At 32.9% G+C, this 12,993-nt stretch overlaps 1 protein-coding gene and 1 long non-coding RNA gene across 2 annotated transcripts; one reads left to right on the top strand and one right to left on the bottom strand.

The window, feature by feature from the left end:
• Positions 1-3,027: 3,027 nt before the first annotated feature.
• On the bottom strand, positions 3,028-7,242 carry LOC131655111 (uncharacterized). The gene is made up of 10 exons (XR_009299657.1): positions 6,983-7,242; positions 6,847-6,893; positions 5,911-6,715; positions 5,729-5,844; positions 4,891-5,028; positions 4,667-4,788; positions 4,312-4,516; positions 4,032-4,156; positions 3,501-3,600; positions 3,028-3,408 (listed from the first exon to the last, which is right to left on the bottom strand). It is a non-coding gene; the product is annotated as an uncharacterized LOC131655111 (long non-coding RNA).
• Positions 7,243-7,378: 136 nt separating this feature from the next.
• LOC131657699 (PKS-NRPS hybrid synthetase cheA-like) lies at positions 7,379-11,780 on the top strand. The gene is made up of 5 exons (XM_058927067.1): positions 7,379-7,424; positions 9,020-9,124; positions 9,182-10,262; positions 10,343-11,408; positions 11,622-11,780. The coding sequence occupies exons 1-5, from the start codon at positions 7,379-7,381 to the stop codon at positions 11,778-11,780; spliced, it is 2,457 nt and encodes an 818-aa protein (XP_058783050.1).
• Positions 11,781-12,993: the final 1,213 nt, after the last annotated feature.

The following is a 12,993-nucleotide window of genomic DNA, read 5'->3' as shown; positions in this document are numbered from 1 at the left end:
TGCGTCGCTTCAAGAATGAATGACTTAATTTGGATCAACGTAAATTTTTTTTATCATCATATTCGAGCGGAAAACGTTTGATATTCACATAGCAGAATGGATAGAGCGTCTTTTGTTTTACGAAAAGGTTTTGAATTGAAAATCCAAAAGGAAAAAGGTTTGGATGAGTTGAGATTGTTTTTAACGTGGGAGACAAGCATCAGACCACAAGCTAAGTACGACCTGCAATCCAAGTGCTCAGGAAGCTGAAAGGACAAGTATGTCCAGACCTCTACTTTTTCATCCTAAAAGATTTTTTTAGTAAATTTGTGAAGCGAATCTAAGTTTGTTTGATTAATGTATTTTGATTGGAAGACAAGCATCAAGCCACAAGCTAAGTACGACCAACAACCCAAGTACTAAGGAATTAGAGAGACAAGTACGTCAAACCAACTCTTTTTCATTCTAAGTTTATTATGAAAAGACATTTGAAAAGATGACTTGACTTTGGATCAAGTGTTTGGTTATGAAACTATTTTAATGAACAGAGAAAATTTACTTAATGTTGGATCAAGCATTTGCGTTACGTTTGAGTGAAATATATTGGAAAAAAACTTGACATTGGATCAAGCGTTTTTATTTTGAAAAGATTGATTTTAAGTTTCGCTAACCATTTAATTAATTTATTTAGAAACTAACTAATTAAAAGAAAAAATAAAAAAGCAACTAAAATTATTACATGACCATGAGATTGGGGTACATGAGTGCATTGGAAAGTTTTACAAATAAAACTAGTGTCATACCCGTGCGTTCGCACGGGTACACGTTGTTTTCGCGCATTTGGATTGAGGAAAATAAAATGTATTAGTAACAAATTAAATTTGGGTTAAAATGAAAAAAGTTATAAAAATACTAATATTAAAAAAATTGAATATTGAAAATAGAAAGTAATTAATAAAATAAATTTTATATTATTTTAAATTGAATATTGAAAATAAAAAGTAATTAATAAAATAAATTTTATATTATTATAGAATGAATAATACATCTAAGGATGCATTTAAGAAATCTAACTTCATGTTCTCGTTAATATTTAATATTTTGATTAGTAATTCATGTTCTCGTGAATATTCAATATTTTATTCAGTAATTTCAAGTTTCCGTTAATATTCAATATTTTGATCAGTAACTTCATGTTTCCGCTAATATTCATTATTTTGATCAGTAACTTCGTATTCCCGTTAATATTCCAAAATTATTTCCGTTAATATTTAATATTTTGATGAGTAACTTCATGTTCCCGTTAATATTCATTATTTTGATCAATAACTCTGTGTTCCCGTTAATATTCATTATTTAAATCAATAACTTCGTGTTCCCGTTAATATTCTGAATTTGTTCCCGTTAATATTGAAAAAATTTATCAGTAACTTAATGTTTTTGTTAATATTCAAAAAAATTATAAGTAACTTCGTGTTCTCATTAATATTTAATATTTTGTCAATAACTCCGTGTTCCCGTTAATATTTATTATTTTGATCAGTAACTTCGTGTTCCGGTTAATATTCAAAATTTGTTCCCATTAATATTCAAACTTTGGATAAGTGACTTAATGTTTCCGATAATATTCAAAATTTTGATCAATAACTTCGTGTTGTTCTTAATATTTAATATTTTAATTAATAACTTCGTGCTCCCGTTAAGATTCAATATTTTGAATACTAACGGGATACTGGTGCATTCGCACGAGTACCAGTGTGATAATATTTCAAAAATTTTATGAATATTTTTGTAAATATTTTTATGAATATTTTTATAAAGTTATTCTTTTTATTATTCAATATTTAATTAAATGTGTTAATATCAGTGGATTCATGTTCCCGTTAATAATCAATATTTTGGTCACTAACTTCATGTTCCCGTTAATATTCAATGTTTTGATCAGCAACTTCATATTTTCCGTTAATATTCTATAAAATTACTTTTGCACTCACTTTTAATCCCTCTACATGGACTAAAAGTGAGTACAAAAGTAATTTTATAGGGACTAAAAGTCGACTTTTTTTTATAGGGACTAAAAGTAATTTTTGGTAATTTTATAGGGACTAAAAACATATTTAACCCTATTTAATATTCAATATTCTAATCTGTAACTTCATCTTTCCGTTAACATTCAATATTTTGATGAGTAGCTTCTGTTCTCGTTAATATTCAATATTTTCATCAGTAACTTCATATTCCCGTTAATATTCAATGTTTTGATCAACAACTCCATGTTCCCGTTAATATTCAATATTTCGATCAATAAGTTTTTTTTCCCGTTAATATTTAATATTTTTATCAGGAACTTCATGTTCCCATTAATATGCTATATTTTGATTAGTTACTTGTCTTTCCACGTTAATATTCAATATTTTTATCAGTTACTTCATGTTCCCGTTAATATTAAATATTTTGATCAGTAATTTCATGTTCCCGTTAATATTCAATATTTTGATCAGTCCCGATAATAAGAATTAAGAACTTTTAATAATAACCATTAGATTTAAATTAATAACTCAAATTCACCTCATATTTTAAATATATATTACATAAATATTTTATTCACTTAATCATTAATTAAGTAGTTATGTTATTTGAAATAAATTAATTGAATCTGAAAATTTATAACTTGATTACTCATTTTTTTTATTAAAATAATTTCATTACTTATTAATATTACGATGGTGGTGATGAAAAATACCATTACTTTTGGTCTTTTGCTCTTTTGCTATGTTTTTTAAAATGATTATAATTTTTCTAAAGGATTAATATGATTAATTACTTTCTTTTTAAAAAAATTTGTTGCTTTTTTTTATAACTGCTTGTTTAAGCAATTAGGTTATTTATAACCACTTGTTTTCTTATATTTCTCGTGATATCCATAGGTTGGTGTATCCATTCTATGTTTCATATGATCAAAATAATCTACCACCGTTTTCTTATGATTATTAATTTACTACTTCGGGAATTTTACAAAATGTTAAAATATCCGAAATTTAACAGCCATTATAAAAAAAAAACATAGGTTTTTCCTTTTTGTAGCATGAAAAGAACACAGGAGAAAACCTTGTACTCCTAAAAAGCACTACTACTACAAACTCTGATAACTTAATCCTATAACATTGCTAAATGTAACAAACTCTGATCAGATTAGATTTTTGCACAACTCCACCATCCTCTCAAATACCACTTCTGTCAAAACCGTAATGATCGCTACAAAAACTCGATCCCACAATTGAGAGTTGAATCCTCCCTGTCATTCCTCTCCAGGCTTCAAATTCACCGGTTTCTCAATCACTGCACCATCTACACAAAGCATATGTTTGTACTCCTCATCACCAAAATCCACCATCGCCTTCTATTTCTTCTCCCACAGATTCCACACAGCTGCACACACAAGAAACAAAGGTGTCACCAACATCAAAGAAATCACCATAAAAACTACATCTATAATAGATGAAAGTTGATGCATAGCTTACCAACATCAGGAAGGCCTTCCTTTCTTATAATGAATGTTCGTTTCCTCTCATGATCTATAACTGCAATTATGTTTGGAGAGCTAAGATAAAGACGATCCACCTGCTTAGAAGAAATGATCAGTTTTGAAAGGAATGAAGAGGAACGAAAATTTATCATTTCCACTGCCAATGTAACCCGGTAATCTACCATTAAAACGCTGTACCAGCTGACGAAATAAAAAAGAAACAAAAATCAAACATTTATACTTCAAATTAGATGAGTAAAAAAACTGAAATTCTACGGCTGTTGCGATGCAATATGGTTCTACACTTGTAGAGACGATTGTATTAAGAGTTCCAAACTCTAACCTTAACATTCTTTATATCTCGTTGCAATATGGTGCGGCAACTATAAAAATGATTAGATTTATAGTGGGAATTGTCGAAATGTTATTATAGAACTCTAGACCTAACAATCCTATTCTCTTAGATGATTCAATTTTAAAATTAATATAGGACAAAGCAAAACACAGTAAAGAAAGGAAATAATACCATATTTGCAACAGCATTTCCTGCAGTCATTTTGCCCGGTCCATAAATAAACCCAGGATAAAGAATGGTGATTGGCACACCCTCAGGTTCAATAAGTTTGGCATCTTCTGATTTGAATACATCAACTGCATAAGAGCAATCATTATTTGAGCACAACAATAGAATATTTTACCCATCTTCCTGAAGTACAATAAATTAGTAAAAGAACTGAAAATTATAATTGAAATCTAAAAGCATTGAAAACAGAATAACTACAATCATCACATAAACATATTTTCACCTTATACAATTAGTCTGCCTTAACATGCGATGATACCAATCAGCTCTTCCAATGAAGTGACGTTTTGTGAAACACTGCTTCAACTTGCTATTTTTGCTCCATGGCAAATTATTCCTAGACAAAAACACGGGAAATTATTCATGCGCCCTAATTCTGTGAGAAGCCTTTTATCACGCTCCATAGAATCTTCATTGTAGTTTCCATCCTGTAAAAACACGGGAAACAGGTTCTTAGCAAACAAAAGGATTCCGAACCTATAAAGCTAAAAGGTGTCATATGTACCATAGCCCTTTTGGTACTTATTATAATAAACCGGGCTACTAAAGATACCATTCCAAATGTCGAATATATATACCTCAACTATCAGTAGGTTAGATTTGTTTTGTTTATTGCATCCTTTCCCAAAATGAAACCCTTGGCAAGCATGGTACTTATCGCATCTTCAACCTTCTTTACAGCAGCCCTACTTTAGTTTGTCTATAGAGAAGAACATTGTACATTAGAAACTCTACGAGAATTCAATAACATGCAATAAATAAAATAGGATAGGATAAAATAAACTAACAATTAAGAACTTACAGGACTCGACCGAAGAGAACTGCTGTCTCTTCCTCATATAACATGCGTATATATGAACGTACGGTCAAGAGAATTGCTGTCTCTGCTCCCTGCGAATCCTTAATGGTAACCTAAGCAACCTAAGTGCGATCATATTCTCTGCAAAATTGCAACATAAGACCGACATCGGTGTTTACTGCGGCTGCTGATCCACTACTTTCTGGTTCAAAGTAACATTGTTTTTGGTTTATATTAATCTTTTCACAGACTCCACAAGTAATAAAACATCATCTGCTTTGTCAACGCTTTCCTTAATATACAAAGGACAATATAAAACAGATTAATGCAATGCAATAAAATTAGGACATGGTAACAATAAGAAGAACTTATAATTGAGTAATGTTGCAATACTTGCAAGACCGGTGGTGTGAAAGTAGATTAAGATGTCGTCTGTTTATTGGAAGCAGAATAAAAGAACACAATCGGTATGACTACAATAGAAGATTGAAACAGATTGGAATGTCACCTTTTCATAAAACTTTATGTTGCGTTATAAATCACCAATTACATATCTTCGGCTGAATTGTAAATCAACTATTTAGTACAAAATGTTGTCAAATAGTAGCTATAGCACCGTTATGACAGTATTCATAGTGTATTCTAAACAGTCGACTATTTTCTATTGTCTGCGATTGACATCATTGATGAAAAGGTGAATAAAAGTGCATATTAGTAGCAACCATCGCCTTACAAAGTCGAATTAAACAGTAACAACAACAACTTTACGTCTCTATTAAACAGTATCAAGAATAGTATACCATATAAAAAACCGAGAAACTACACAAAGGTAGACAACTACCTTTCCTGGTTCATCCGCATGAGTAATCGCCATCTTTTCCTAGTTACTACCGTCACCAACCGTGATATGAACAGGACCGCATGGATCCAATGTGTAGTTATATACTCGGTTTGAACCTGTTCAATGTTGTCATTAGAAATTCGCGTAAAAATTATTCAAAATGAAAATAACAATATGCTTACTTGTCCATTGAATATGTAGGATTCGTCTTTTTGAAAACCAAACACGCTGATGCCATCTCTGTTGCAGTTTCACCTGCAACATCTGATCCGGGAGAGGATGTGTTCACTTGTAAGAGAGGTCGTTCCCCGGTAATTGACTCAGGTTTATTCCAACACTTGTGATCTGCAAGAGGAGGATTAAAACGTAGGACGACCACAGCAAAGCCCAGAACAAAAAAAAAAAAGCACAACTGGCCTCCTTGGAATCATGAACTTCAAGATTTTTCCTTTGCAGGAATAATTTCCTAGGGGAGCATCAGGGCCATAACCAAACAACAGTACTACCTGTAACATAAGATAATAGATGTATCTACAGATAGATAAAATGATAAATTAAGATTATGTTGTAAATGCTACTTAATGGGTTGGAACAACAACATACTGGGATAATAAGGATTGTCGGGTACAGAGACAAATGAGTAGCTATGATCCACCCAAAGTTAACTTAATAACAGTGTTACATATTAGTCAATACGACCAGGTCGTAACAAAGCAGGATCAAGACTTTCAATTCTGTTGGTAGCCATATCTTAACATAGAGAGACTTTTATCTTAACATCAAAAACCACTTTCCTTTGCATACAAATTATTGTATGGCTAAAAATGAAAATTTTAATGTCCCGTTCTTACAAAAATTCCTTTCAGTAACCATAAGCAATATATAAATAGAAAATAACTATAATAATAATCCCCGAGAGAAAACCAAAAAGAACCCATACCCTGTCACCTTCAAAACTCACCGGTAAAACTCGATCCAGTTTATAACCTGAAAAACAAACCACAAAATCATCAAATCAACCACAAAAACCCTAACTACAGAATCAAAACCCTAAGTTTATAAGAACCCTAACTACAAAATCAAAACCCTAAGTTTATAAAAAAAAATAGAACCCATACATTGTTAGCTTCAAAACTCACCGGTAAAACCCGATCCAACCTATAACCTGAAATATAAATCACAAAATCAATCACAAAAACCCTAACTACATAATCAAAACCCTAAGTTTATAAGAAAATCAAACAAAACCCATACCTTTTTAGCTTCAAAATTCACCAGTAAAACTCGATTCAGTCTTTAACCTGAAAAATAAACCACAAAAGAGTTAGAAGATGGTGATGATGTTGTTACAGAATGAAGGTGATGAAGAAAAAGAAAGGGGGAAGGTTGAGGAAGAGGAAGAAGAAGAGAAGGGAAGGTTGAGGATGGATGAAGATGGAAGATGGCGCAGATTTCAAAACGGGAGTGAGATGGAGAAATAGAAAAAAGATTGAGGTAGATAGAAAGAGAGTAATAAAACCTAATGAAAAGACTTTGAGAAAGAGTTTGAGTATGGCAGAGATTATAATTGTGTTTTCCAAGAAATATAGGAATATAAAATTATTAAATTCGAAATCAGACGTGATGGTGTAGTTGTAGAAAAGAATAGCAATGAAGGTGTCCATGTGGCAGATTGTGGAAGCAAAGGGGCAGAATTGTACTTTCCAGATCAGTTAACTTTCTTATATTGTAGATGAACAAGAGAATTTAGAAATAAAATGCAAACATATTAAACAAAGTGAAATAGAATAAAACAGCACGGTGCAAGTTGTTGATTAGTTTTGATTTATTTTGAAAGAAATTTATTTGAATGGTCAAGTTACTTAATTAAACCTATTAAATTGAATTAACCAATTAAAATAACTTTATTCAATTAATTGCACCAATTAAGAACAATTAACAAAATCAAGCATTGAAATAACTTCAATCATTTAATTAGGTTAATAAACAATGAACAAGATTAACCAATTGAAATAACTTCAATCAATTAATCGAAAATGATTTGATAAATGATAAACAAAACTAACCAATTGAAATAATTTCAATCAATTAATCGAGAATGATTAACAAAATTAACCAATTGAAATATCTTCAATCAATTAATTATGTTAAAAAAATCAACAAAATTAACCGATTAAAATGACTTTAATCAATTATTTAGTTTAATCAAAATGAATTAACAAATTAACGAATTGCCTAATCAATTATTTTTCGTAATAAAAAAGGATTTTGAATAAAAAGAGATATTGAAAATTTAAAATAGAAAAATAGAAAAAGAAAGTGGAAGTGTGAAGATCAAATAGGGAATGTGGAAAAAAGGGATAAAGCCTAAACCAATCACAAGCCCAAAGAAAAAAATAAGCTGATGAGATCTGCCATGGGGGAGAAATTAACTTGCCACCCCCTATTTTACGTTATTCCCACAACGCCCCAGATATTATTTACTCAAAATTTTTATCTTTTTCTGGAAAAATATTACTGTTACCAAAATCATCAAAAAATAAATTTCCGGTACCTCTTTTGGATCGATACCGGAAATTCTTTGTTTTTTACAAAATTCCGGTATTAATTTACCGGAATTTTCAAAATTTCCGATGCAATTTAAAAAATTAAGTCCCAATATTACCAGAAATTTCAAATTTCCAGTATTTTTCAGATACCGGAAATTTCAAAAAATCCGATATTTTATGGAGATAATTTGGTAAAAATGCCCTATTTAAGGGGGTGGCAGGTATAAAATATGGGGTGGCAAGTTAAATTCCCCCATGGGAGTACGCTGGGGAATTGAGATGATAGGGGAATGAAAGAAAATTTTACTTCCTACCCCTACACTTGTCTTCCTACCCCTACAATTTTTTAAAAATGACAATTTTACCCTCAAACACTAATAACCATTTTACCATTTTACTTTTTACCATTTTTCTAAAAAGTCAAAAAAATTTGAAATCTACACCCCTACGCGCATCTAAAACGGAACACTTAAGGTAAGAAATCCGGTTTACAAAATTACAAACCGGAACACATCAACAAAGACTTCCGGTTCACATTGTTTTCTTCCAGAAGACATTTTAAAACTGTTCCGGTACTACTAAAGCCAAACCGGAACAGATTGGAAAAGTGTTCCGGTTATATTGATACCAAACCAGAACAGTTGGTGAAAGTGTTCCGGTGAACATGCTAACAAACCGGAACAATTTGGAAATGTGTTCCGGAATGCTTTTTTTTTTTTTGATTTTTTGTAATTTTTTCCAGGTATGGAAGTTTCGCTCCAAATTTTTCGGAAAAACGAGACAGCTATAGATACCACAGATGCTTTCACAACTTTAGAGAGATTTGTCACACGGGAAGAAGTTATCCGTTGAGTTAAAGAGACCGGAATCAACAATAAAGTGACCGTTATTATCGCGCGTTCAGACACCGAAACAGGCAAAAGAGGAAGAAGTAACAAAGTGATATTTGGGTGCGATAAAGGTGGAAAATATAAGGATAAAAGTGAGACTCAAAGTGCTACTAAGAGATGTGGATGTCCATTCAAAATCAGATCGACTCCGGCAAAAGATGGGTCTGGATGGAAGGTTGATGTAAAATGTGGAGTTCATAATCATGGTTTACTAGATATATTAGAAGGTCATTCATTTGTTGGTAGGTTGACAACTGATGAGAAGCAGCTTGTTGCTGATTTGACAAAGAGACATGTTCCGCCTAGACACATATTGATTTCCTTGCAAGAGCGAGATCCTGAGAACGTCACTCGGATCACGCAAATATACAAGCATAAGAGTGTGATTGAAGCGGAGATAAGAGGTCCAAGAAGTGAGATACAACATTTGCTTAAGCTTATAGAGGAGGCGAACTATGTTTATTGGAGTAGGAAACGGGATGATTGTAAAGTTGTGAGAGATATTTTTTGGGCTCATCCAGATTCGGTAAAGTTGCTGAATCTTTTTCCTACTGTCTTGATTATGGACGCCACTTATAAGACCAACAAATATAGACAACCTCTGTTTGAAATAGTTGGTATGACATCGACCGAGTTGACATTTGCAGTTGCATTTGCTTATATGGAGTGTGAGCAGACAGAGAGTTATTGTTGGGTCTTGGATAAGCTGAAGCAATTGTTTGTGAAGAAAGATGTGGTTCCACAAGTGATTTTAACGGATAGAGATCTTGCTTTGATGAAAGCAGTTGAAGTTGTTTTTCCTACGACGCATAACTTGCTATGTCGTTTTCATATTAACAAAAATGTTGGGATGAAATGCAAGGAATATGTGATGAAAGACATGCAAGAGACGATAGGCATATTGTGGAAAGATGTTGTATGGTCTAGTAATGAGGTTGAGTATGGTGTAGGGTTGCAATATCTTGAACAAACATGCTTTGCTTGTAATGACTTCCTCGATTACGTGAAGAACACTTGGTTGATCCCACATAGGCAAGGATTTGTAGGCGCATGGATTAATCGAGTGCTTCATTTTGGTAACACCACGACAAATCGGTATGTCATAATTCTTAAAATTTTTATTATGTATTAATTTTTAAAGTATTATTTTTTTATACTTTCTTTGTTTATTTTAGGGTTGAATCTGCACATTGGAAGCTAAAGCAGATGACAGGGAACAACCTTGGTGACATGGTCAAAGTTTGGGAAGCTATGAATTCTAACCTAAAAATCCAAATAGGTAACATTCAAGCTTCGTTTCAAAAAAGTTTTTATGAGGTTGGGCACGCACACATTAGTCCATTTTATGATAATTTGCGTGGTTCAGTATCGAGAGCTGCTTTGAGACGCATTGCAGAAGAGTTATTGAGGCTTGATTGTGTGTTGAATAGTAGGGAAATATGTGGTTGTACTATGAGAACAAGTTATGGGCTACCTTGTGCTTGTGAGATGGGAAAATTGATTGTTGTTGGAATCCCATTACAAATAGAAAGTGTTCATCTTCAATGGAGGATACTATCTATGGAAGGTGACTTGCCTTTAGATGGGGAAGCTGGTTCGGAGGTGGATATGAGTAATGCGATTGATGAATTGTGGAGAAGGTTTAAATCACTAGATGTTGTTGGAAAAAGAGCATTGAAAAGTAGGGTTTGTGAAATTGCATATCCCACAACAACTTCATTGTGTCCACCACCTGAGAAAATAAAAACTAAAGGCGGAGTGAAGAGGAAAGAGAAGAAACCAGTTGGGTATGATGTTTATAGGGATCCTTCAGGTTTTGAGTATGCTGATCAGGCGTCTCAATCTTCACAAAAACAATCGCAAGCATCACAAACTTCTAGGAAGCAATCACAGTCAAAGAAGCAATCACAATCAAAGAACCAGGATTTCACTCTTCAGTTTCCTTGTCATATTAGGCCATATATTACCGAGATTGTTAATGTTGTAGCAGATGGTAATTGTGGATTTAGAGCCATTGCGTCGTGGCATGGGTATAATGAGGATGATTGGGCAATGGTTCATCGTGACTTGGACATGGAATTAAGAAAAAAGAAGGACTTATATGAGAGATTGTTCGGTCCAAGTTTATCCGAAGTGAGAAATGGATTGCTGATAGATAATGTTGGTTTTCAACCACCGGAGAAATGGTTGACACTACCAGAGATGGGTTATTTGATAGCGAATCGGTATAACGTCATTCTTGTGATGCTTGGTAACCCTTGCTTGACATTTTTTTCCCATGACAACAACATTTTATCCAAGTGCTCCTACATATTGCATTGGTCTTGTCAACAAGAATCATTTTCTTCGGGTAACCTTTATATATATTTATTTGTTTATGTATTTGTTAAATTATTTATTTATTTAATTACTTATTTAATTATTTATTTAATTATTTTTATGTTATGAAATCAGGTTAATATGAAAGAAGGCTTCCCTCTGCCACCCGTCACGTTAAATTGGATGAAGTTTCGTCTTCAAGTGGCGACATCTTGGATGTTAGGATTTGCTGGACGTCTTCAACATTGGCACCATCTTACTACTATGTTACCATCAAGTGTTAATTTAGATTAAGTGACTTTTATTTATATGTAATATTTTAACTAAAAACGTCTTAGAAGAAGTTTTTATTTTATTTACATCTTAGAAGTTTTTAAACATAGAACAAAAAGCACTAACATAGAACATATAACATTAACATTAAAACATGATAACATAGAACATAGAACATAGAACATAGAACATTAAAACATGATAACAATAACATTAGATAATAAAACATAGAACATAAAGCATTAGACTCTTGCAGACGATTCTGGACGCACCAGCATCTTCAGAACATCCTCAGCAGACCTTGTTAGGTTCACCTCAAACTCGATCGGTCCCTTAGTTATCTTACGGCGGTGTGATTTCCACATGTCTTTCATATCATCATCGCACTTCAACTCCACAACATTATAACGTATCCTTCCATCAACGTCCATGCTCCAGTTTTCACGGTACGAGATTTTACTCACAAGTCGGTTATCAGTTTCTGGCAATGCTTCATTCACCCAACTTTTCAGTGTCTCAAGTCTCTCGCAATCGTTATGTATTGGAAGCTTCATGGGATCCTTATTTCCAGTATAGTAAACAATTGTGTCAACCATAAAATTATAAAAATATATTCTGAAAAATATGATATTTTTTCTCAACACCAAGAGAACCTATTTATAGGCCATCAATGCAATCTTATCCACACAACACAATCCACTAACTCTGCAATCTTATCCACACAACACAATCCACTAACTCAACAATCTTATCCAAATAAAATCTTATCCAAATAATATAAAAATAAATATACCATAAAATATAAAGTAGAATATACCATAAAATATACCATAAAAATATACCATAAAATATAAAGTAGAATATACCATAAAATATAAAATAGAGTACAATCATAATCAATGCTCATGGGCGATGCGTAACACCTCAAATAAATCAGCATATGTGACATCATCCTCCTCTGCCTCTACCTACCGGAGATAACGGTGAACCAATGTGGAGGCACGAGCCCAATCCGGATCAGCTGGTCCTGCATCAAAGACAGGAACTGCAACCTCTCTACGCGCACTAGGTGGGGGCGGCACCACCTGAGGATGCGACACACGGTAATACCACTCTAAATATCTCAATCGTCTCATGAGGGTATCCCACTGGCTCGGTATCTCTAATCACATCTGACACGCTCTGGACATAGGCAATCCAGGCCACAACAATCTCATCATTGCTGAGCGTATCA

This window comes from Vicia villosa, linkage group LG3, assembly GCF_029867415.1.
Source record: "Vicia villosa cultivar HV-30 ecotype Madison, WI linkage group LG3, Vvil1.0, whole genome shotgun sequence".
NCBI classification, from domain to species: Eukaryota; Viridiplantae; Streptophyta; class Magnoliopsida; order Fabales; family Fabaceae; genus Vicia; species Vicia villosa.
Note: the sequence above shows the minus strand (reverse complement) of the source record. Positions and strands in the feature narration are given on the sequence as shown.